This window comes from Oenanthe melanoleuca, chromosome 1 (assembly GCF_029582105.1).
Source record: "Oenanthe melanoleuca isolate GR-GAL-2019-014 chromosome 1, OMel1.0, whole genome shotgun sequence".
Taxonomy (NCBI): Eukaryota; Metazoa; Chordata; class Aves; order Passeriformes; family Muscicapidae; genus Oenanthe; species Oenanthe melanoleuca.
Genome location: NC_079333.1, coordinates 53660228 through 53685688, shown reverse-complemented (window position 1 = coordinate 53685688; position 25461 = coordinate 53660228). Strand labels below are relative to the sequence as shown.

Genomic DNA, 25461 nt, shown 5'->3' with positions numbered 1-25461 from the left:
TGAGTGTGGTCTTCGTTTTTTCCTTGGCACTGCTCACAAGGCAGGGGGGTTGGTAAGCTCCAGAACCTGACCCACGTGCTGTCAAGTCTGTCTGTGAGACAGTATCTCAGGAGAGACATACATGAACTGGACTTTCTCAGGCCAATAAGAACAATTAAGAAGCTGAAGAATTGGCATAATGGAAGGTTTAAGAAAACATGATTGATTTTTATTAGGCTTGATAAAAGTGGAGACTACATAAGTGCTTGGATGGGCAGAAATGCTTTCCTAGCAGGCTCTTCAGCTTAGCAGTCAATGGTGCATCAAGACAGTGGCTAGAAATCAAAGCTGAGTGCAGTCAGACTAGAAGATTAATACATTAAAATCTCCAAGCCAGTCCATCTCTCTAAAACCTACAACAATCCAACCCAAATCAGATCATCTACTGCGCAATTCCAGTAAATTTCTCTCCTGCCTGTTTATTAACATTGGCTTAAAAGTTTCTGCCATGGAAACTATGGGAATATCAAGGCAGATGTGTAGCATTTCGGATATCTTTTCATTGCAGTTGAACTCTGTAGCAGTTGAAGACAGACTCATGTCTGAATTTGAGTTTGGTGAATGAAGTCTAATCAGGCTGCAAAGTGAATAAAAACTAGTCTTGCATCCAGAGGTTTGCATGTATCTTTGATCTTTGTGTATTCTGCTAGACTCTAAAGTTGTCTTAAAATCCCTAAGAGTGTCCAGGTTAAGTGGGACATAAGCCTTGGTTTTTGGACAATGGATATTCTTAGACAGCAGACAAGTTTAGCTGCAATGTGGTGTTTGGGAGACCATGCACAGTCTTGTACATGAAGTGATTGGAACATTTTGTCTGGATTTGACTGCAAAAGTCAAATCTGAATCAGTGGTAATTAGAAGAGGGTATTAGCCAAGACATCAGAGATAAGATGCAAGAGAAGTTGTAGATTCCCTAACCCTGACGGTGTTAAAGGCCAGGCTGGGTGGGCCTTTGAGCAACCTGATCTAGTGGAAGGTGTTCCTGACCATGACAGGGGGGTTGGAATGGATTGATTTTTAAGGTCCTTTCTAACCCAAACCGTTATGTCATTCTGTGGTAATATTAAGGATAAATATGCTTAATTGGCATGTTAATTTCCTAAATAGTTGGTGGGTGGGAACTCTGCTTTATTAATCCTGATCCTCAAAACTTAAAAATAATTTGAAAATTGTGCAAAGTGCAGGGAGATTGATAGTGATGTGTCACTGCTCAGGCAGCTGGGTTAGATGATCCACATGAATATAGGTTAGCTAGCCTTGAAACCTATACCATAGAAGAAAAATTATTATGGAGTGCAAGAGATATGATAAGATTGGAAATATAATGAATGCTAGCAAACATGGCTTCATGTAAAGCTTTTCTGGTCAAACAAACCTGATTTTGTTTATTTTGAAGATTGTGAGTTTGAAGTAACAGCACATTTGCAGCCTGCAACATTTCCTATTGCGCATAGTCTAGATCCTTGTGACATTCTGATTTATATCTAAAAAGAAACAAAAAACCAAGCACAGAACAAGATTAAAAACTAGCTGACAGTTACCAGAAAGGAATCAGTAGGAAGCCAGTTGAGTTGCAGTTTGAAGGGCTTCCTCCACAATTAGCAAGAAGGACAGTGGTAAGTGGAAATCACTGCTTATAAAATGTGTCGTGATTGGCACAAGTGCTAGTCAAACAGTGAATAACTATGACAGGACTGTGACTGGGACTGCTTAATTCACAGAATCTGTTTTAAAGACAATGCATTTTCACCAAGCCAAAGACAATTATACACCTAGGTAGGTAAAAATGTGAGGCTTAGAAATACTCAAAATAGTTGTATTAGTAATATAATAGCCAGTCAACTCCAAAAAGCCTCCAGAACTTGGTTTTTAGAGACAAATGGATCTTAACACAGTTTTAGCATGAAGCAGTTGTGGAACATACACACCGTGTGCTCTCTCCTCCAAAATAAACCCTATAACAAAAAAACACCAGAAAATAATTGAATTCTAAAAGAGATGGGACCATTTTTTTCCTGATGGTCTCCCTTCCTCACTCTCTCAGCTGCATTCATAGATTCTGTTGAATAACCTTCAGATGTCTTAAGTGAGGGAAGAGAAATTCAAGCTCCTGAATCTGTTATTTTACCTCCATGTATGGTTTTCATAAAATCAGTATGATAGTATTATGTCTGGTTTCTGGTCTCTGTAATCTTAAAACATCATTTTGAGATTGAAAAAGATGCAAGTAATAAACCCTGGACTGATTTAAGTATGGCAAAAATGTCTTGTAATGAGATAATGCATGAGCTTAAATTGGTTCATTTATTGAAAAGATGATTGAGAAGCAACTTGATTACAATTTAGAAGTACTTCCAAAGGGAGAAAGGTACTGAAAGGCTCTTTACCATAGTATAGAAAGTCATAAGAAGAACCAACTGCTAGAAGCTGAATCCAAATTCTTATTAGAAATTAAGCAGCAATATGAGTACCACTTAAGCCACAAATAAGTTACTAGGTTCTGTGAAGAAGAAAGACCATGAAGTTTTTCTGTTCAGGATACATAGGAAGTCAGTCACATTTTTCAATTTTCTTCTGACTATTAACCTTGGAATCCACAAAATCACAAGTGTTTTAAAACAAGTTTTCTCTGTTTCATTCAAACCTATCTGAAAAAAATATGGCATTCTTACTGCTTTCAAAGACTTAGTTTGAATCAATCCAAGAAATTTTAGATTAAATAATTTTTAAATACATGATGTCTAAGTTATTGCTTCTGGCATTATTCAGGGAGAGCAGATTTAGATGTGCAGATGTAGTAATATTTCAGTCTATAAGGTGATAGAAAACCCAGTAGTGTCACAGTGCCTTGGGTTACTTGGGCATCAGTATTTCTAAGCATTTCTGTCATCTTCTGTGACATTGCCAACAGAAGGTGACAGTGACAGTGTAGTGCCTTTGGAAGGACATTTTAATACTGAGAATTAATCAAGCCATTAAAATTCATCCTTTCTTGTAATGCAAGGCTGTTCCAAAGGTGTTTGTTTAACACGTACTGCACTGGCTATGCCCAAGAGAGATGGATAAATTGACAGCAGCTCTTCCCACATCTACACATTATGCACTAGAACATCGTAGTAGAAGTGAAGAATTTTGCCCACCATCACTTCTCTCTTCATTTCTGCATCAAGTTGCTTTTAGTTTTTGGGTTTACCTACCTTTATAGTGTAGGCTGGTACTGCTCTGTTAGTCATCATAGCTTTAGGCAAAAGGTGGTCATGTAAGGTAACAAAGTGACTGCATCACAGAGGTAAATGTAGAGAGAGGAGTTCTACCTAAATACATGTATGTGATGTCCTAGATTACTAACCAAAGCTTTTACTTCTCTTCCCTGACTGTTACCATATGTTGCATTATTACTTTTTTGCATTGTGTTCCTTTAGTATACTTTTTAAAAAAAAAATGTAACAAGAGGAAAATGTGGTACTCTTTTCCCGAGAATAAAATTAGCTTTTATCTTGCACTAATTTTGGATACTCGGATTATCGGGTTCTCTTTGTAGATTACTTTTTCCATTGTCATTGATTGTATTAATTGCCCATTTACAGAAAGCAGTTCCTAGATAATAATCTGAGTGCAACATCTAGGGAAAGGAGTTGCAATCTCTTATTTAAAATTTGATCTCTATGATTCACTTTTAGTATGTAAAACATCTGAAGGCAAAAGAAGGAAGTCTAGGGTATACCAGCTATACAAAGACATTATTCCTGCTTCTTTTTTTGGTTTCCAAATAGCAGAGATTTTAGAACTTGATTTGAGAACTTAAAATTATGTTATATTTAGTAAATTCTTAATTAGTGAAAAATAATTCAAATGTTGACCATCCTGGTGGATCTTATTTTAATGTCCAGTTTTACTTTGTTTTGTTTTCATTCTAGATAAACTTGCCTTGGAAGGAATAGTGGTGCAACGTGCTGAATGCAGACCTGCAGCTAGTGAAAATTATATGAAGTTGAAAAGGTAGGAGTCCTTCATGACAAATGATATGTGATATCTGACTTTGGTGCTTTTATTATTGCCTTACAAGGGAAGAGTGATTTCAATATTATCATGGTCTTAAACACCAGATTTACATGGATCTTGTTTTCAAAGTGGATTTACTATAGGGAGGGAATGAAGGCTGCTGTGGGAGTTGTATCTCCCTCTGGTTTTGTCTGGTGGAATGATGCAGATTTCTGCATCCCATCATATGCAAATCTCTTACTAGAGCACATGTACCTTTTCATATCTGAGCATATGACTGTGTTCAAATGTGATTGAAGCTGAAGTTCCTGAGGACTTGAGGGATTACATTGGTCTGCACAGGACACATATCTTGAGTGTTTTCTTGAATGGGTTTCTGTAGATCACCCAAATTTAATTCTGCTTTACACTGTGCCATGCCAGAGAAAAAGGATCTCTGAAGAGACATTTAAAATTTCCAAATAGGAAGGAGTTTCTGGGGAAGTGGTGGACCTAAACTGGCCTGCTTCTTAGAAAAGGTGGTGACTGAAAATATCAGAGGTGGCATGGAAACCACAACATACGCATTTAACAGGATCATTTAGCGACTTCTGAAAATTTAAGCGAATACCTCTAGAATTTACCATGTGATTCATATATCTTATGGGTAATTAACTTGATCAATGATGTTCTCTAGTAATCAGATTTGGGATTGAATTGTGCCTTGTGTGAAGTGCATCTTTATATACTTTAGGCATGTAGGTTTTCATTAAATCACCCTTCTATGCTGTGAGTTTGTTGTAACTAGAGAAATTTAAAGCATGAAATTTCAGGAAGAAAATCATCTGACTGGTTTTAGAATTGTCAAAAGGAGCACAGAACATGCAAAGTGATGGTTTTCCCCAGTGCCTGCTCTAATTCCTATGTATCATATACATTTTCAGTATCTTGTATTTTATTAACTTTCTCTGTCATCTAAATTGCTCCAGTATTTCCTTACTGAATTCATGCAGTTTTGACATTTTATGTTCTAGCTGTTGGCAAATTAATACCATAAGTTTGTTCCTGTACAGTGAACTACTTCATTTCAGATGGAGTTCTGTGATTGCTGTCATGGTTTTTGTCATCAGTAGGAAATGGAGTACGAGACAAATGTAATGTTATAGAAAAGGACTCATTTCAATCTGGCAATTTTAAATATACATGAATATAGAATGTAAGATGTATTTGCTTCATAATTGTTGTAAGCACAGGTTTCCTGATCCAAGTGTTTTTTTGCATTTTGTACATAGTTGATCAGATAAGAATCTTCTGGTAAGGCCACAGAAGGAGATAGAAACAGAACTGATAGCTTTAATTAAGTACTACCCAAACTTTGAATTTTTCAGCATTCTACTTTCTGTCACACAGACATGGATGCAATCCCTCCTCATCTTCAATTTTGTCATGTTCTACTCCTACAGGAGCAACAGAAGTACAAACACAAAAGCAGATTTTGTCTCTGAAAACACTGACAGGTGAAAACAATGGTAGTGTTGTTTTTTCCTTCCTCTAGAAAAATTGTCAGGCTGTGTGTTCCTACTTTCTAACTTTACATGTTGCTAAAGATTTTTTGCCTTCTACCAAGAAGTTAAAAAAAAGAGTCTGTTCGTCTGTTCTGTTGAGAATCAGCATGAGATTTAACACTTCTAGCAGTCACAGCCTCAGAAGGAGTTGGTTTATATCCAAATACTGTATCTGGTATTTGTGTAGTAGGATCTAACTTTTCACTCCCTTTATGCTCTCCCACCCTCAACATGCTACAGTCTGTACATAAAAAAGGTGACAGTATTAAAGATAAAACACATACATTATAGAGCTGTGTTATATTAAACCATTTTGTTCATTTTTCTGTTTACTCTTGTGCTTTATATGAGAGAGACTCCTCAAAGGTGGAATTTATTATATTGAAAAAACAGTGAGTCTATTGTGTAGGCTTTGAGTGCTATAATACTAAGTTGAGTTGAGAAGGAAATAAAATTAAAAGGTAAATGCAGTTGCTTGAAACATTTAAGATTTAGAAAAGGAAGCTGCGCATTCTCAAAATCTGTAATCACTTTTTTCTGAGAGCTGGCAGTAACCAAAAAGGATTCTATACTTCCTGGTATTAAATACAGATATGGATCCTGTCTATTTTGCCATCTGCATCTGGGTCAAGGAGATCAGCTGAGGGATGCGTGGTGTGGCGTTGGTTTCCTTGCTGCTCTGTAGAGTTTCAGTGTGAGGATGAAGTGATGGAGTCATGATGGGCTTGCCAGCAGTTCAGTGGGAGATAAGTGTGACATGTGGGTTTAAGGATGGATGATGAAACTACAGAAACTGGTGACATGTGAGTGAAAGTGTTAACAGGTGTAGTAGTCAGGAGGGTTTTTTCCCCCGGCTTCTGATTTGATTACAGAAAGGATGAAGATGACTGATGTTCGCAACATGTTGAATACAAGGTACAAATGTGTGTCTAGGGATAACGACTCCCTAAGGTAAAACAGAGGTTGTATGACCTTCACCTGATACTCGATTTTGCAAGTTTTGTTGTTGGCAGATTTGTTTAAAATTTTTCCATTTTTCTGCACTTCACGTTCTAGAAGAGGGACAAATACCATGAAACTCCCACTATCCTGCACCTGTAAAGCTTAGTGTTATTGAACTTCTACAGAATTTTTATTAGCAGTGTATTTCTTCGTTCACTTTAATGATTGGTTTTACATTTAGAGTTATTGAGGCTAGCTGGAAAATATTATGTGGTTTCCAAGCACCTGTCATGATTTCTGTCTTGTGGGAGTGGATCTCATGATCCCATTTAAAAATATTTGGACTACATGGAGAAAAAGGTAGGCAGACCATTTCTAACGGCAGACAGCTTTGCTGTGCAGTGTCACAGAAAGTACTGTGCCTACACTACTCTGCAATAGTTCCCTCTTGCCCCATGGAGCCTGTCAGACAGTGGGGGCACATTTGAACTGTGGTAGCAGTGTCTATGTCACAGGTGGGGTCACACATGGCTCACTGTGCAGCACACACTCTATTTGCACCAGGCTTGTGCCCCCACCATCCGTGTCATCCAGATAGGTTCTTGCCTTTCCCTTCTGTCAGGCTGCCTTGGGCAAGCTCCACATCCTCCCTAGCCACCCCCACATGAACCAGACTATTTTCTTACTGTAGTCAATTTTCCACCATGAAGATACATTATCTGTGCCTTAATTTTGTCTTTCTGAGGCTTAAGAGATTTTAATTTCGTGATCCCACTGTTTAACCACTTTGGATTAATGACCCTCCCCGCCCCCCAAAAAAGAGAGATCTTCCAAGCAGCTTCTCTGCACTGGGAAACATGGGGCACAGGAAGAGAGGAGTTCCCCAGACATTCAGGATCCCTTCAGGCTTCAGATGACTTGAGAGGAGATGAGAATAAGATTTTGATACTTCTAGGGGGTTTTGCTATTCTCAAAAGAGGGAAAATGTAGGCCTGGGGTTGTGCACTGTGGGAAAAAAAGAGGTATAGGACATTCCTTTCTTCTCTTTTTAATAATGCACTTTCTAGCATATTAATGATATTGGTTATGGAAACCGATACTTTCTTAAATTTTGGGAGAGACCATTGATCTGATCACTGGATCTCAGTTTCCTTCTTTTTGTAAATGCCTGGAGACAGGATTAAAAAGGTAGGCTTTCTTGGCTGAGTTATGATTCTCCTTTTGTTTTACCTTAAAATGGCTTCCTTACAGCATGGCATGAAATTTGCCTTCTTCTGTATTTTAAATATCATCATGCCACTTGTAAGCATCTCAGATTCTTTCTTCCACATTACCTGTTTTCATCCTTGCACTGGTCCTCATGTCCATTCTCTTCATCTCTCTGATCATAGCAAACTTTCTTCTTCCCCATTTCTTTCTCAGTCCCCCTTTCCCATTTCTGCTTCTCTGTTTCCTCACAGAAAAAAAAAAAATATTTTCAAAAGTATTTGGAACACATCAGGATCTTACACATTTCATTTTAAGGTAAAGTTAAGAAGAAAAAAAATCTCTGAGAGCAACTTCTGCAAAGCTCCAGTTCAGCCTGACATTGCCAAGTTGAGTAGCTACAGAAAGGTCTTCAGGACTGCTCAGGTGCTCTGCACTAGGGTGGCTGGGTGCCAGGCTTGCAGTTCTCAGGAGGTTTTGAAGGCACATGTGAAGTGCAGCTCAAGCAGTTGTTGAATTGTGTGAAGTGTTTGTTAGCACTTCTGCAACTGAGGAAGATGGCAGGCAAATAAGGATTGATTCAGTGCCCTTGTTTCATTCTCAAATGTGATGCTGAAATGCTGGTCACCTTTCACAATGGCTTTTGGAATACTCTGGTTTGACTATACCTAATCCAGATTACTGAAATTGTACACCAAGTGAAGAAAAAGGAGTGCTAGGATTACCAAAAGCCTAGAAGAGCCAACATTTAACACTGCAACAAGGCTGGTAATCCCTGTAGCTCTCTTAAGTAATTTAAAAATACATCTTGATGTGTCATTAGTGAAAATAGTGATTGCCCGTATTACAGCTTGCAACAAGGCTGCAAGAATTTTGTGTATCTTCTCACTTTTTCTTACAAGATTTTTCTACAGAGAGTATAATGAAAGTCCTTAGAAAAAGCTGCTGGAAGAAATGTGCATAACAGACTTGTAGGAGTAATGGGTTGTAAAACGTTCCACATTTGAAAAGTCACATTTCTTTACAACCATATTATGGAGGCTTCTAGAAGTCCTGAAGCTTGGTGTTCTAGGTCAAGCAAGTGAAATTAAATTAGTGCAGATGAGTTGCTCACCTTTTCCAAAGTACTGAGAGAGTATTGACTGACTGACAGTTCAGTATATTGCAGAAAATGAGCATTATGCCAGGAGTTTGGGGGTTTTTTTTGGTTGGGGTTGTTTTGGGATTTTTCCTTCCCCCCCCTCAAATATTTCCTGCTAGCAGAAGAAAATGAGTCATTTGACCACCATGCTACTTCCTATATATTCTTGTAGATATGCTTAATTGGCTATGAATTCCTTTTCAAAATACATATGTATGCGTACATCTGTGCATTTTCCACAAAGGCTGACGTGCTGCACAAATGCTGCCTGGTTTGTTTGAGGTGAGAAGCCATTTTTATGCAGGGAGAGATTGAGACTGAGATTGCATCTGCCTGTCAGTCAGTGTGACCTTGATTTTTCAAGTATCAAAGATCACTTTCTCGGGCTTGAAGTAAGATTCAGCATAGTGTAGAAACACATTCCTGGGATGTTTTGAGTTACTCATCAAGTACAAAAATATATATATTTTTTTTTTCATATGCTAGAGTATTTCTAATCACAGTTTTTCTGGAAGAGTTATATGCAGTTTGTAGAAAATTAATATTAATCATGTTTGTATAGGTTAAGCTGTACTGTTAAGATATGTATTTTATATTATTCTTGTGCTCCTGGACACCCACCAGTTTTTAACAAATCAAGCAAATAACACTCTAATTGTGAACAATTGGACTGCAATTGTAACAGACACACTAGTACTTCAGTATCTGTGTCCATTCTTGATCCATTTTTCACATTTTTTAACAGAGTAGTGGAGAGAAGCAAGTAAGAAAAACAGGGCTTAAGTGAGATGAGCTCAAAAGCACAGAGAATTGGTTATTCCCTGTTGCAGTGGTCAGGAGTCTTGCTTTTGTTTGTTTACTATTTATTTGTCTGTGATCTTAGACTCTTTTCACTGTCTCTTGTCCCTTTCATTTTGTTTGTCGTTTTTTGTTGTTCTTACAAGTGGTGTTCTGAGACTGGATTTTAATAGGTCTTTTATATTACTATGCTTTTTTGTTCAGTGATATGAAAAAGGTTGTAATTTTAGTTGCTGCTTCCAGCCATTATAATGATGCTAATATAAAAGGCATAGCCTACTGTTGGTAATGCAGCAGGTTATTTTATCGTGTTTCTCTTAAATCTGCAGCTGGATGCAGGAGATTAATATGTTCTTTTTACCCCGTTGTTGTCTTCAGCTTCAAGTAGCCAAGTGTATACTGGCTAGTCTGAGGGTGTTGTGGGTGGGGGGGAGAGGCACAAGACATTCCTTTCTTCCTTTTTTTTTTAATACACTTTGTAGTGTATGAATTATATTGGTTATAGAAACTGATACTTCCTTAAGTTTTGGGAGAGACCATTGATCTGATCACTGGATCTCAGTTTCCCTTTTTTTTGTAAAACCTGGAGACAGAATTAAAAAAAAGTAGGCTTTGATGGCTGACTTATGATTCTGCTTTTGTTTTGCTTTAAAATGGCTTCCTTACAGCATGGCATGAAATTTGCCTTCTTTCTGTTATTTAAATATCATCATTTCCAGGTCACAGAATCACAGAATGGTTGAGGTGGGAAGGGACCTCTGGAAGTCACCTGGTCCAAACACCCCTGCTCAATCAGGACCACCTAGAATTGGCTGCCCAAGCTTGTGTCCAGATTCCTCTGCATTTCTCTGGAACTAAAATACCTTCTGAATAGACAGCATAGTGAATGTGTTCTGTGCTTTTATAGAAAGATATGTTGTTGATAGAAGCTTAGCATGGTCATTTTCAGAAAAAAAGAGATGCTTTGGGATCAATATTTATGAAGAGTTTATGGCAAATACTTGAATTTTTCCTTATACCTTGTGGAAGGAAATCAGTAGTTCTAATTGGAGAGTTCTCATTGTCCTGGGATTTTTTTTGACACAAAGTTCATGAAACAGAGACATTGCATTTAAGAATATATCTAGCTTGCCTTTATGGTAATTAGCAAAATAGCATCCATTTCCTTTCTATCTGCTGAAAGCAGTGAGGCTAAAAATAGTCACCCTGGAGTATGTTCAGGCTTCAGTCGTAGCCAGCTTCTTGAGGCTGGAAAAAAGCTTCACTCAGTACCAGTGCTCAGCACCAGAAATTCTGGATATTTATAATTCTGGTAAACCTTAATGTCAGTGGTATTGATTCCTGCTTTTGAAACCAGAGTTCTTGGTGTTGTACAATGCTGGAGGTCTTTTAACCTTACTGTTTACCCGGGCTGCAATAATTACAAAGATGTCTCTGCTGCTAAGATTCTTTCCAGATTTCAATGTAAGGGACTTGTTTAGTATGTAAGAACATCCTTCCTCTTCCCAGGGTAGCACATTCCTTTTCATCCTCTTTTCCATCTGTAATATGAAAACCACATTATAGTGGGTGAAAATCTGAGCATTCAGTTTTAACTATCGTGACTGATTTGGTGTTACTGATGTAAATAAATAAGATCATTTCTTCATCAGTGTCAGCACTTTCTCTGTTGTACAGCTCACTGAAGCTCATGGATCTCTTACTGGCCACCATTCCAAATGCTGTAGTCATGTTGAGTACTGCTAGTGTTCTGGGTTCTGCTAAACTGCTTTGGCAACTACCAGCCTGACAAGCTCAAATTTTCACAATATGTCGAATGTCAGCACCATACCACAGCTTCTATTTTTAAGCCATTTTGTTCACATACTGCTGATGATATTTGGAGTTTGTAACAGATCAGTAGACTGGCATCGTCCAACAGTTCCCTGCTGCAAAGGAGCTCCAAAAATTCATGATATCATTGACTACTAAAAGTACCTGATGCAGAATCAAAGATTAGAATCATCAGGTGGCAAGTTCTGTTGTTGATGTATTGATTTCCTGGCTTATCAAAACATTTCTGAAATTGATGAAGCTACTGAAGAAAGGAAGGAACTGAAACAATGGAGTAACTGAAAGGTGGGAGGGTGCACTTGTCCCTCCAAATAGCACCTGTTACTTGGGATGTCAGCAAGTCCAAAGAAATTCATCGATGACAAACTGTCTATCCTCTGTTTCTGGTTCTTTTTTGAAGGAATGTCTGTCTGTAGGATTCCAGTGCTTATCAGACTGGGTTTTCCTGGGATCAGTGGGTGATTTAATTCCTGAAAACACAGCAAAATTCCAGTGGGAGCTTAAGTCCTGGAGTGCCATAGGACTCCATGGGGGGAAAGTAGTGGAGGTATCTCCTATGCTCCTCTAAGGCTCTGTGGGTGGAAAAGATGCCAGCTTTAGAAATTAATCACAGCATTGCATTTTTTGGAAGACTCTCATTCTCAAAATGCCTCAGATATTAATACAAGATACTGAAGCACTGCAACAATCACTTAGTACTCAAGCACAATCCTGAAATGTTTTTTAAAAGAGGATATTGTGCAGCCACCTGCTAATGCTTGAGTCTGGGATGCTTTTAAAAAGGCTTAGGAGTTGAATTCAAATTAATGCCATAAAATGGAAAAGAACAGTAAATCACTTTCTTTTGGTTTAAGCAAGAGATATAATGTAAAATTTTTTGAAATTCACTTATCTAATCCTCTTAAACTCACTTTTTTTTCTCTTGAATCATCTGGATAGAAAAAATAGGATTGCCAGCATCAAAGGGCAGCAAATTATACTTAAGCTGAAAATACAGTGAAGGAACTTTAAAATCATAGGAAGCTTGTTTACACTTAAAATCAAGTGCAAATCATTTTCAGTAATATATTTCACAAAAGTTCTTCTATAGACTGTTACTTCCCACAGCTTGAAAGAAGCAGAAATTCATACAAAGGTCCACTGTCTGGAATATTTCTTATGTACATTCATGTGCATGCACAAATTTAACAATCTCATATAAAAACAATGGCTCACAAATTCTTTGTTCTTTCCATGCCTTCATTTAAGTATAGATATATCTGCTTATGGCCTTAAGAAAAACATATGCTGCTATTTTAATTCAATTACCATTGCAAGACTGGCATGACTGTGAGAGAATGAGGTGATTTCTCTTTGAAATGGTATTTTATCCACAGAATATATGACTTAAAGTCAGTTCTAGTGATGTGTAAGTCCTGCAGGTTTTCCTTCCTTTCAAGTCTACATTGAGTTTGAAATTTGCAAGCTGCTTTGTGCTTTTTAATGAAATACATTTTTTAACTGAACCTTGTATCAATAATTGCACAGTTCCTGAAGTCTGTTATATTTTTGCTAGACTGTTGCCTCCTTTGTTTGCAGTCAGTAGATTTGCATGGGATTCAATCACTGTCATTTTGGTATCTGTGATACTTCACTGAAAATTTTGCACTGAACACTAAGCTAGTAGAGCAGTCTGGTAGAGAAGGACTTGAGAATATTGGTAGATGAAAAATTGGACATGAGCTGGCAACGTGGGCTCACAGCCCAGAAAGCCTCTCACACAGGAGTTGTAAAGATCTTTTTTGCCTTGGAGTGCCGTGTTCCAGGTGACTGCCCTGTGCTTTCCCAGTGCCTCACAAGAAGACTGAAATGTTCAACCTCAAAGTTAAAATGGATAGTGCATCACCTGAGAGTTGTCAGCTTCTCCTGTTTGAGGTGCTGGCAAGCCACAAGTCTGAAAGCAAGGTATAGCATAAAGTAGTGAAACTTAGAGAGATTGTATGCTGCTACTTGAAATTAAAGTTTCCAACAGAATGTAATTAATATACCAAAGCCACCAAATGGAAATTATTTTTAAAATGTTTTCATCTTCATCCAAGTTTCTGACACATCTCAAGCCTGATAATGTTCTGCACTAAAAGTGACTCTGCATGCCTGAATTAATATCCTATTGATGTCCAAAAGTATCATGTTGGTAGGTATTGATATATGTTACCTGCTCTATAAAAATTATTTAGTTTTCTTTTCTTTGGGATCCATTGTCTCTGCTAGGGTGTTGTAACATAACCTGTCTAAAAAAGTCATTTCTAGTTGACTCATCTCTGAACTGTTTAGCTTCTGCTGTGTGCATAGATCAGAACTTAGGTTTAGAAGTGAAGGGCAATAGTGAAAACTGTAGCAGCAGACTGATTGGATTTGATGTGTTTTGGACGATGGACTGACTTTATTTCAGTTGATCACTGAGTGTGTCTTCTTATATCCCCTTCCTTCCCTTCCCTCATCTAGGATACTTTTCCCACTCCAGCTTTTAGTGTGCTGGATGCTTCTGGTGTTGTCAAATACTTAGTGGTAGAAGTTTCGGGTGCCCTTTTTGACTAAGGTGAAGTTGCAAGTTTATCCAGGAGTTATCTTCAGCAACAATTTTAAAATAAAAAGAAATTTAAATCTGTACTCAACTCATACAGTGTATTCTATTGATAACTTATGTTTTATTTTCCAAATGCCAAAGCTTGCAAACTTCATGCCTTATTAATGCATTAGTCCATCCTGACAGACATTTCTGAGAATTAATTCTGCAATTCCAAAAATACTTGCCAGAAATTGCCAAGTACAGCACCATCTTGCAGGTCTTGAACACACTGAAACAGTAACTGAGAAAAGTGTGAATAGACTGGATCCCAACCAAAGTTAATGGCAATGAAGTGTCTATGTTAGGTCTTTGAACAGGTCCATATTTTTCAAGAATATCTGACTAACCCCTTTCTTAATGATAGTGGCAGAATCAGGAGGAACTGTACCCTGTGACTTGTAATACAAATTTGAATTACTGCCCTGCTGTTCCCTCAGACTGTCTGTGTTCTTGAGTGCTGACTGAGATCTTGCCAAAGAGGAAGATAAAGAAGAAATAGTAATGAGTTAAACAAAGAAACAGCTCACCAAAGAGCTTTCTTCTGTCCTTCTGCTCTTGGTTGTATTCAGTTCTGAGGCTTTGTTCTGCATTCCCAAAAATAGGCATGGAGAAATTGGGGATTTTACAGGGTTCATTTCTGTTTATAACATAAGGTTCTGACTTCATGATTCCAGTCTGCACATGGGAGACACACAGGCTTCTGTCCTTCTTCAGAACTGGTTGAACAGTGTTAACTCAGGCTAGAGTCAGTCAGGAACACGACAGCACCTTTAAGGTGAGGAATCTAAGTGTAAAAGAATAGCTTAACATGAATTCTTATCTTCCCATGAACTCAGGCATTTCTTAACCCTTAGATCATCATGACTGTGACAATCCAACCACTTCAAATCTAAAACCAGAAGGAGGTGAAAAAAAATCACTTCCAAAGTGGTTCAGATTTTTAAAAATGTAATGGAGTAAGTAGTAATGAGATGCACATTCTGTCTGCTAAGCTCATTTGAAAAGTTCCTGTGTCATATCTGAAAAGGTCCTAGCTCTCCAGCAGTGTTAACTATAGCTGTTTCTGAATTTAAAGAAAGCCCTGTGTTCAAAACCTGTTACAAGGCTGAATATTATCTGTATCATAGTTCACTCAATTTTTTTTTTCTAACTGGAGAACAGACAGGAGCAACAGGAGTGCAAAAACATCCATGGCCAGATTTCTTTTTGTTAAAAAAAAAAAAAAAGAAAAAAAAAAAAAAAAAAAAAAAAAAAAAAAAAAAAAAAAAAAAAAAAAAAAAAGAGAGAGAGAGAAGAAAATCCCTGCATTCTGGGATATATTCTGAATTGTGAAGTCATCTTGAAATTTCACTGTATGTGAGTGTAGGCAGGAGTAGAAAAATATGTGATAAAAATAGCAGACTACGTGGAAATCAACACCAATATGTGGATGCATACCTGAAGATGTTAAATGATAATATCTGAGAGAGAATTAGGCTTTAGATCTGCATTTATATAATAGATTTCAAACTAAAATTAAAAATAAACAAACCAAACCACTTATATATAATTTTCAAACTGCATTTCAAATTATTTCTTTATTTTGAATTCTAATTTCAACTCAGGTATTGGCTTCTGTTTTGACTTTGCTTAGAAAAATCAAGATCATTTTAACTATTCTGCAATTGGTTGCTCATGTTGACAAAGAACTTTTTAACAAAGTCCATGAAAATGAAGTACTCTTTCTCTGAAGAGAAATTCAGGCAATATGTGCTACATACTGAAAGTGTGAAGCTGTGATCAAAATGCTTAGATCATTAAGAAATCACTGTATTACAGTAAAAATTCAGTTACTAAGAGGTTAATTGATCAAAACTACGATTTTCAAAACAAGGGAATGTTTTTGTAGGCTCTCATGAAGCACATCTAAACAAACAGAATTTTTTCATATGCCATGTTTATGGTATTGGAAGCAAAAGATATATTTTGTAGATTAACAAAACAGAACTTCATGAGGTTAATTTGTACTGTATAAAATAAACTGCCTTCTAAGTTAGTACAGTAAACCAACTGGGAAAACCATTGATACTTATATTGAGCACTGTTTTTTATTCTCTTTCTCTACCTAATGTCATCAGAAAACCACACTTCAGATGTGTTCCTAAGTGTCAGTTGGTCTTTGTTATTATCAGCAGGAAGCAGGAGCAGCATATGTCTATGGGTATGCAATTTCTGATAAAATACACCTAATTAAATCTCTTGAGGATTTGTATTCACGCATGCTGTGATACTGAATCATATGAATATTTCCTAATAAATTGTCACAGAATTAAAGCGTCTGTTTTAAATTTCTAACTGTGCACCTTGTTTCCTGGTCCTTACACCACAAATTTAAACTAACATGAAATCCAGTTTTTTACTGCAGTATCGACCGTGAGAGGTACTCAGGGCAACTTGGAGAGAAACACCTACAGTGTAGTTATGCTGCCACATATTAGAGTAGGAGTAATGGTGTAGGTTTTATAAATTGATGCCTAAATCACCCAACTGCAGTAGATCATTAAAGCTGTTTTTATTGCTATTTCTTCTTTTAACTCTTTTTTAGCCCATTTTCATATTAGAAGACAAATACCCAATGTAGTATCCACTCTAGGGGTAAAAAGTGCTTCCCACAATTTGTGGGATCTTAGCAAGGACAAAGCAAGCAAATAGATCTGACAGATTTAAGACATTTCATTGCAGTCTTACAGTATTTTTTTCCTCTTCTCTATCCTTAGATTTGCATGGTCTGGTACAGAAAGAATTATCAATTAATAGATGCTTTTGCTGCTTTAAAGAATAAAAATCTAACTTTGAATGACACTTGGATATTAGTTTGTACTCTGTGGAGGTGATTTATTATATAGCATTTAGATTTTTTTTTTATTATTATTAAGCTGTATGTAAGTGAAATGCTAGGTGAGGAAATGATAGATGTTAGCCACAGTGAGCATATAGGTTTTTGTTCCTGACCTGCTCAAGAGCCAATGCTTATGGAAAGCGAGCTCTTGTTTTGTCTATTCAGTGAAGTATATTAGCTGCTGCATAGTCTATACTTATATTATGAAATTTGGCAGATTATAGCTTGGAATATGGCAGTTGTCTGTTTAATTGCCTTATAGGCTCTTAAAAAGCTAAGTTGTTTTCTGTTCTACTTCATGTTTTTAAGTGTGCATAGTACAGCTGAAAGAAATATTTTGCATGCTTCAATTACCTAAGCATAGCATTTGTAGAACTCTGGAAACTGGCTAAATGGAGGACAATAAAATGTATTGTACTTTTGTCTTCTGTGTATATAATGAGACTTCAGCTTTTTGAAGGAAAGGAAGATTTGTGAAAGCTGCTCGAAAAGCAGCTGCTTGGTCTAAACACAGTCATTCATCTAAATTGATGAGAAAAGAGCAAACAAATAATAAACTGATCTATTGATACTATTTCCAACAAAGATTTCAAACTGTAATTTCTCTTAATATTTTTAAAACTACTTCAAAATGATATATAAGGAATCACAGGTAAAGCATTGCCAGCTTTACTGAATCCAAGCTGTCGTATTTTAGCTGTAGATACACAAGTTATGAAGTAAAATGGCAGACATACTTTATTTGTGGTTTTATTTCTCTGAAAGGGTCAGTAAATTCAAATGAGTTTGTACACCTCAGGGACTTTCTGGTCCCTGAACATCTGGGTATGCGCCTGGAACATGGCCCTTAGAAACCATAACCTCACTTGTAGAGGAATAGAACCAAATGAAACGTATGTAATTAGTGGTGTGTTCAATCTGTACATGGGCAGCTGTATGATTGTGCTGTGTAAATACTGCAGCGATGAACATGGGTAATGAAAATCAGGAATTGCCTAATTATGCATGAAGTAATCTGAAGATTATGGGCAGATCCATTTCAGAAGCTGATGAGTGAAGCAGAAGTGTCCTATGTATTATCTAGAGAAGATAAAGAAGAGTTATAAGCATATTTGCCCACATGTCACATTGCCATGATTTCAATAAAAGAATAAACACAGAATTCAAATCTAGGATTTAGGAAATCTGGTGAGTGCAAAATAGCAATTATAGAAGTAATACTTTGTATTACTGAAAGATCTGAAACTTGCTAAAAAGCAAGTGCACAAGCTCTTAGTAAGTTCAGAAAGACCAGTGTCTTTTTTTGGAAGCAATGAAAGCATCATGTTACATGGTCAGCTTTGATGTTTTCCAGAGTCTTTTGATATATTTCTGTGTCTGTATAAGAAGTGACTGATACACAAGGCATTTATTTAGCAAAATTTAAAAGGTAGAAATCAAACATTGCTGGAAACTCATGTCATACTGTACTAACCAAGTAGTTAATAGGAGCTTCTAGGGCCTGATCCCTAAATCCTATCAAATCAAGGAAGACTTCCATCAGGTGCAGCAGTTTTTAAATCACCCCATTAATGGTGGTGCGGATTCCTATATGTTAGCTATATTTTGTGATCATACAGTATTTATTTTACTTTTTCAATTCTGTTTTTTCCTTTTGTCATGGGTCTGCTCCTACTCTGTAAGCGAAGATGTTACAGCCACAATAGTGAGGGATTCTTCCCTGAAATAAAATGCAGCGTGGAGGCCACCCATTCTGCAGTGCTGCTTTCAGAATGATTTAAGTGTTGTTCTGTCTCCCAGATGCTCTTCAGATAACCTGGCTTCTCACACTGGCTTGACAGTTACATCTCTTCTCTTTATTAATCACTATGAACACAAGCAAGTGCCCTGGACTAAGTTAATGTCAGAATAAAATAAATTGAACCTGGCTTTCACTTTAGTTTTGTATGTGAATTGGAAGTCCCCTGTGAAAGGAATTGAGGCTGAAAAGAGTCATCTGCTCTGATCTCTCAGGGACCAGGCAATTAGGGCACCCTGCCTTTTTGCCTTCTATTAAGGTAAATCAGTTAGCTTCATTCAGAATATAGGTGTCTTCCTTACTTTTTAAAGCATAATGTTTTGCTTTGGGTTTGATCAGAATTTTTCTGAAATTAAAGAAGAAGATTGTTGAAATTTTGGCAAAATGCAGAAAAACTTTCAGTACATTGCAATATTAATAAAGAAGGGAAAAAATCGGGTTTAGAGGATTTAAAAGCTAGATGACAAAATGATTCTTGTTCTGATATAGCTTCTTGCTGCAGCAAATAGGAGCCTTTTAGAAACAAGTATGTCAAAGTGACTCAAACCAAGCAGCTAGTAGCCCATCTTCAAGGGGGATGAAGCTCTAGACATTAAAAAAAAAATCAACAAAAAAACTATAAAATGCCCCTCAAAATTACAAGAAAGAGGTATTTGAATCTCTCCACAGTTTCTATTCCTCATTGAATTATCCTTGAGGATGCCTTATTTTGACTTCTGGATGGAGTTGAGAGTTCAATAATGAGTAGTTTTACTATGTCCACCTACAAATGAATGTGTTTATCTAAGAACCCCAAGTAGACAAAATTCTATCTGATATTCTTCATCTAATTGAAGTACAGAAAATTAATATCTTAGTAAGGCTGTTCATGGACCTCTCCTTTTTATTTGTTGGTTATTTTTTTTCCTCCCTGTTGTGCCTTTATTCCTTTTTGAAGAAACCTTTTTTGTTTATGTAATTGCAACCTCTTGATTATATGTCTTCCAGTTATCTGTCATGTGTTTCTGTCTACATTTTCATTCTTCACTTTCTCTAGCTTTAGGAGATGGGCCTTTATGAATGTCTGTATGGATGGGTAGGGCTCCCTGCTTGAGACTATCCTCATCAAATCATAAGTGTGTTACTTCATTCTAAATAATACAATGCCTCACAAACTTTTTTTTAAAATTCCATTTTTGTTCTTGTAGTTCTTTTCTTTCATGAGTGTAAATAACCAGATTTGTCATGTATCTTGAATAAGTAATTTAGTTTCTCTGCAGTTTCCAGCTGGAGTAAATGTTTTCTACTTTTTTGCTCTTCTGACTGTTTTTGGCTTAACTGTGTAGCTTGCACTTTATTCCAAAGTAATACCTCTGTGTTTATTCATATGGCCATGCTGTGGCCCACTGGGGTTTGTTAATGCTCTCTGTGATATGTTTGTACCCAAGGGTCATAAAAGGCTTTGCACTTGGAGTGGTTGATTTTATGCTGTGATTTAGAGTGGGGAAATAGAGGTATGAGGAAGCTGACTAGCCCTGCTTTGGCGAGTGAACTGATGGTGCTCTTCTGCTTGTCCTGACAGAAATTCTGTGACATGGTCACAGTTTCAGGCAAAGACCAGGTTCATCTTATTTTCCTTTGTCTATATAGGTCATGTGAGATGCTTCTTCCCCTGCGAGACTCCAAAGTCCAAAGCCTTGGTTTTCAAATAATACATACTCAACTCAGAAAGCCTTTCTTTCAGTTTTCTTCTGTGTCTTAGACTTACTTCCACCAACAGGATTGCAGCAATTGTCTTTGTGTCTTTGTGTTGGATCCCATCCTTCTCTTAAGAGGTACCTTTGAGCAGAAGGTAATTAAATCTACACACATTTAGCGTGACATTAAATTTTTTTTTCCTTATCTGCAGCAGCTGTTTATGAAACATGATTACTGTCCCAGTAATTAATATTTCTCAGGACTGTGAGAAAAAATCACAACAATGTCTCATGTGTTTTTCTTCCAGGAGTCTTCAATTTTATTGAGCTGGTATGAGTGCATGGCACATCCAAATCTTCAGACCTGGATGGAGCTGTACTTAGTGACACAGAGCAGGCTGTCCACTTTGGACACTGCTCACTTTGGATACTGGTGGTGGGGGCATGGCTCAGTGCCTAGCTCTGCTCAAGGGAAGGAGGGAGTGCTTGTCTTTTCAGTTTTCCTGGTAAATCCAGCACGCTGTGCTTGTCCTGTTATATCTCAAGGACTGTTGAGTTGTCCTGGTGTTTAGCAGTCGTCAATAAAATTACTTTTTGGGAGCCCATATATACTTTTAGTGTTCATAATACTCTGCATCAAGAAGTTCCACCATTTATTTACAAGTTGTGTGAAGAACTGCTTTCCTCAGTTTGCTGTGGATTTTCCTGTGATTTAATGCCTGCTCCTTCTGGTATTCATATCATACAGTTGTTCCCTGTTCCTGGACTGAATGAATTCAGACACCTCAGTTATACCTTCAGATCTCATTTTTTAATTTTTTGGCACTGAAGAGTTCTACTGTTTTTCCTAAACCATAACTTGTTACGTTCCTCTGTGCATTTATACTGGAGAAAATTAATGTCCCAATACTTCTTGTTTCTTTTATCATCCTTTCAGAGAGAAGACCACCATTTATAATGAAATACTGTTTCTTTAATTGCAGTTGGTATTTTACTCTCCTGGAAATAACTATCCTTGCTACTGAGGATAGATAGAATAATAATGGTGAAATTTCACCCTGGCTTCTCAAACTCTTTCTTCAGGTTCATTTTTGTGTTGCTGTTATATTAGTGTGCCACAAAATGTCACACCAATGTGTCAGCCTGACTTTTCAGGTGCTTCTAAGAAGGGGTCTTGTGTGTGAGATGTCAGTGGCTCTAAAGTCACCTGGCTGGCTGTCGGGACTTTGGGACTGTGGGGAGCCAGCTGGCCTGGGAGGGCAGGGCTCTGACATTCTGAGCAGCTCACATGGCTGCTCTGTTACAGAGAAGATCTTGCAGATGCTTCAGCAGTCCCTGAGCTGGAGTCTAAGGTAGATTTTGTCATTTTTATCACCACAGCAAGCCATAAAAATGGCAGTTGTGAAATGGAAAGAATTGCATTAAATATCAGTCAGCAGCTGCTGAGGATACTGGGAAAGCATATTTTGTTTTAGGAACATCATGTTTGGATTTCCAAAACAAAATTTTGCAGGATTTCTGTTCCATGAAAACTTCAAATGTTGGCTTACCTCCTGATTCAAATACTTTTTTTTTTTTTCCATGAAAGCACAAAAAAACATGTAATAAAAATTCAGATTTCCAGACAGCCCTGCTTAGGCTTCAGTTGAAAGATTATTTCTTTTTTTTCCTACATATTATTAGTAAGAAACTTTCTTTCATCTACGCTTTTTGCATTTGTATTTCTCTCATCACTGCAAGGATTGTTAGTGTCCCAGTGTGCTGCTTAAATTTTCTTTTGCCTAATTTCGTTTCATTACTTCATTGCACAGCCTTCAATAACCTAAGTGCTTTTTTGTTTACACCCTTGACATTCTCAAATGATGGTGCTTTTCAGCCAATTCTGTAGCTGAGCTATAGCTATTTGTCTTGTAGGCTTCTGATTACAGAGTAAATATGCAGCTATGGAAAATACACATCCTCTAATGTATATTAGTAGAAGCAGATGGTGCAATCTGTTCATTGATGGAATTCAGTTTCTAAAACTGATTTAATCTGGTTTGCAGCAAATACCATTCCAGTACCGTCTGTCATGGAACATGTGCAAAGGGAGATGTCCCATTTCAGGTTGTTTGTATTCCATGGCAATAAAGTGTTTGCTTCATGTGTTACTTGGGGTATGCCATAACAGAACACCTCTTGTAAAGGCACTGTGTTTCAATGCACAGTACTACGTTGTTTGTTACTTGGTATTTTTATATGTTATTATTTTCCATTGCCCCTTTTGTATTACAAAGCAGTGTGCTGCTTGTCCCCTTTGTAAACCTCGTGTTCACACAGCCATTAATAGAATTTGCACTTGAGAGGAAACGATGGACAGCTATTTTCTTCATTTATCAAGTGGAGAGGAATTTTTAATTAATTATAACAGTGTTTTCCATAATTTGGTGTTTTTCCCATTGTGAAAAAGAAGCTTCCTTGTTTCTTCAAAATGGAGGATTTTCCAGAATTGTGAAGGCCAGATAAACTGTTTGTGTTCTGCCTCTGCTAAGCCAAATGCAGAAGAGAATAGCGTGTAGTGCCTGTTTTCTTTAGTTCAGAGATCCTGTATTCTCTAAAGCAGGAGGTACTTGTCCTGAAAGTGCTGAATTGTCATAGAAGTCTTGGGGCTCTGTATAGCTGGAGAAACAGGCTTGCAGAGGCAGTTTTCTTCTCCCTGCTTACCACAAAATGTTTTCAGCTCTAGCAATAAAGAAAGGAAAGTGGTAGGTAATTTATGTTTCATTTCCTGCTGCAGTGAAGGATGTGTGAACCCTCCAAAATCTTGTGGAATTATTAAATTAAAGGATGTGGTGGAGTAGAGCAAGTAGTTCAAAAAGTTTTGCAGAAATAACATGATATAAAAGCATCTTTTGGGGGAAAAAACTTTTGTTGGGCTTCTTACTTTTCTGAATAATTGCTTGAATGCTCTCTACATTTTAAAAATCAAATATTTGCTACAGCTGTTTTCTTTTAGGGAGATTTTTAAGTGGACCTGTTTTCCTGTTCTTTTCCCTAGAATGTCTTCATCTCCTCTAGACTTAGAGCTAGAATTTAAAAATTGATCTCCCATGGAATTTAAACCAGCCCCAAAAAGCTTTCACAACTTTCACAAAAGATGGTTTGTTTCTCTTTTCTTCTAGAGATGCTTATAACTTTGTTTTTGTACAGAGCGAACAAATAATAACAACAAAAATTGATATGTGTCTTTCAAGATGATTATGTAAACCAAAAGGAACTTAATAGGAGACATGCCAGTAGAAAAAAAGTCTTCCTTTTTCATCTAATCAAAGAATAGCTTGGGTTGGAAGGGACCTTAAGGATCATGTGTTTCCCATCCCCTGCCATAAGCAAGGACACGTTCCACTAGAAGATGTCATAAAATATTAAGTAAATGTGATATCCCATGATTATTCCTGGAAGTATACCATGTATGCCACTGAAGAAAGAGCAGATGTCCAGCAGTTCACATCATTCTGAGTTGACCTATGTATTCTCTGCCAACAGCAATGTGTGTATTGTTGAGTCCAGAGAACTTCTCCCATTGATGTTAAGTGTTTTTAACATTTACATCTCTAATATCTCTAATACTGAGGTAACGTTTTATAAAGTTACAAATTTTTTAGCATTTTTGAGTGTGGTTGGTTAACCTTGGCTGGCTGCCAGATGCCCAGCCAGCTGCTCTCTCACACTCCTTGCTCATCAGGGCAGTGGGAAAAAATAAAATGGAAAATCTCATGGGTCAAAGGCAGTTTAATGAAAGAAAGCAAAAGTTGTGTGTGGAAGCAAAGCAAAAATATGGATTTAATCTCTACTTCCCATCAGCAGGCAATGTCCAGCCACTTTATGGGAAGCTGGGCCCCAGTACACATAGCTGCTTCAGAAGAGAACGCCTTTGTAAGGAATGTCATCCTCCTCCTTTCTCTTAACTTTTATTGCTGAGGATGACACCATATGGAGCAGGATATCCCTTTGGTCAGCAGGGGTCAGCTGTCCTGTTGGCATCCCCTGGCAGCCTCTTGCCCACTCCCAGCCTCCTGGCCCCTGGGGGTGCTGGTGCTGTGTGGGTGCTGCTCAGCGCTTCAGGGGCTGCTGTGGGGGAGGCTCAGCCCACCCCTGTCAGATTCAGTGCACTGATACATGCTGTCTTACACTGCCATTTGGGAAATACATGCACACTGAATTAAAAACTGTGGTAGTTTTTGGAAAACGGATACTTTTCTCAGTAATAATGGTTTCACAGTTTATTAGTATAGTAATAATGGTTTCACGTTACATTTCATTTTTGGATTACTCACTAACAAATTCAGTTCGTGACAAACCAGTGAAATTTGTGTGGAGCATTTCTTCAGGTATGTATACATTTTTTAAAATTCCAACATAAGGTTTAATTAAGGAACACCATCCAAAGCAAGCTTTAAAATACAATGGTTGTGAAACTTCTTTCATGAACTCCTTTTTTTCTCTCTTCCCTGTGGAAGACATACTCAACCAAATTACACATGAATGGAGTCTGCTTTCACACAGATCTTATGGAAAACCCAATTATCCAGCTTCCTGTTGGGGAAGCTAGACAATGTTTGTGCTTCAGCCACTAACTGTTTTTGGAATTTGTCATGCCAGACAAATCTATAATCAGATCTTTGGAGTTTTTTATTTAATAACAGAATAGGTATGGCTTCACAAAGTCTGGGTGAGTATCTTTGTGCTCGCAAATAAGATGCACTCTTCTGAAAATCTCTAATTAAGAGAATACTAATGACCTCCAAGTGCATGGAGCTAGGTTTATTTCTTAACAAGTAAGCTCTCTAGGGAGTATTTCAGAGATGATGTTCTGAACTACTAAGCTTATGTTGATTTCTCCTTCAAAACAGAGATATTTTTCAAGTTATACTTTTCAAATGCAAAATGAAATCTTATGCTTTCAGGACTCAGTTGCCTTAAACCTAGTCATGTCCTTGTTGTGCTTTGTGCTTTT

At 37.3% G+C, this 25461-nt stretch overlaps 1 protein-coding gene across 1 annotated transcript in view; it reads left to right on the top strand.

The window, feature by feature from the left end:
- The window catches only part of GTF2F2 (general transcription factor IIF subunit 2), an 87495-nt gene that overhangs the window by 33525 nt on the left and 28509 nt on the right, over positions 1 to 25461 (top strand). The window contains exon 6 of the mRNA XM_056499279.1: positions 3957 to 4038. Coding sequence (XP_056355254.1) covers positions 3957 to 4038 — 82 coding nt within the window. The remainder of the gene's footprint in view (positions 1 to 3956; positions 4039 to 25461) is intronic.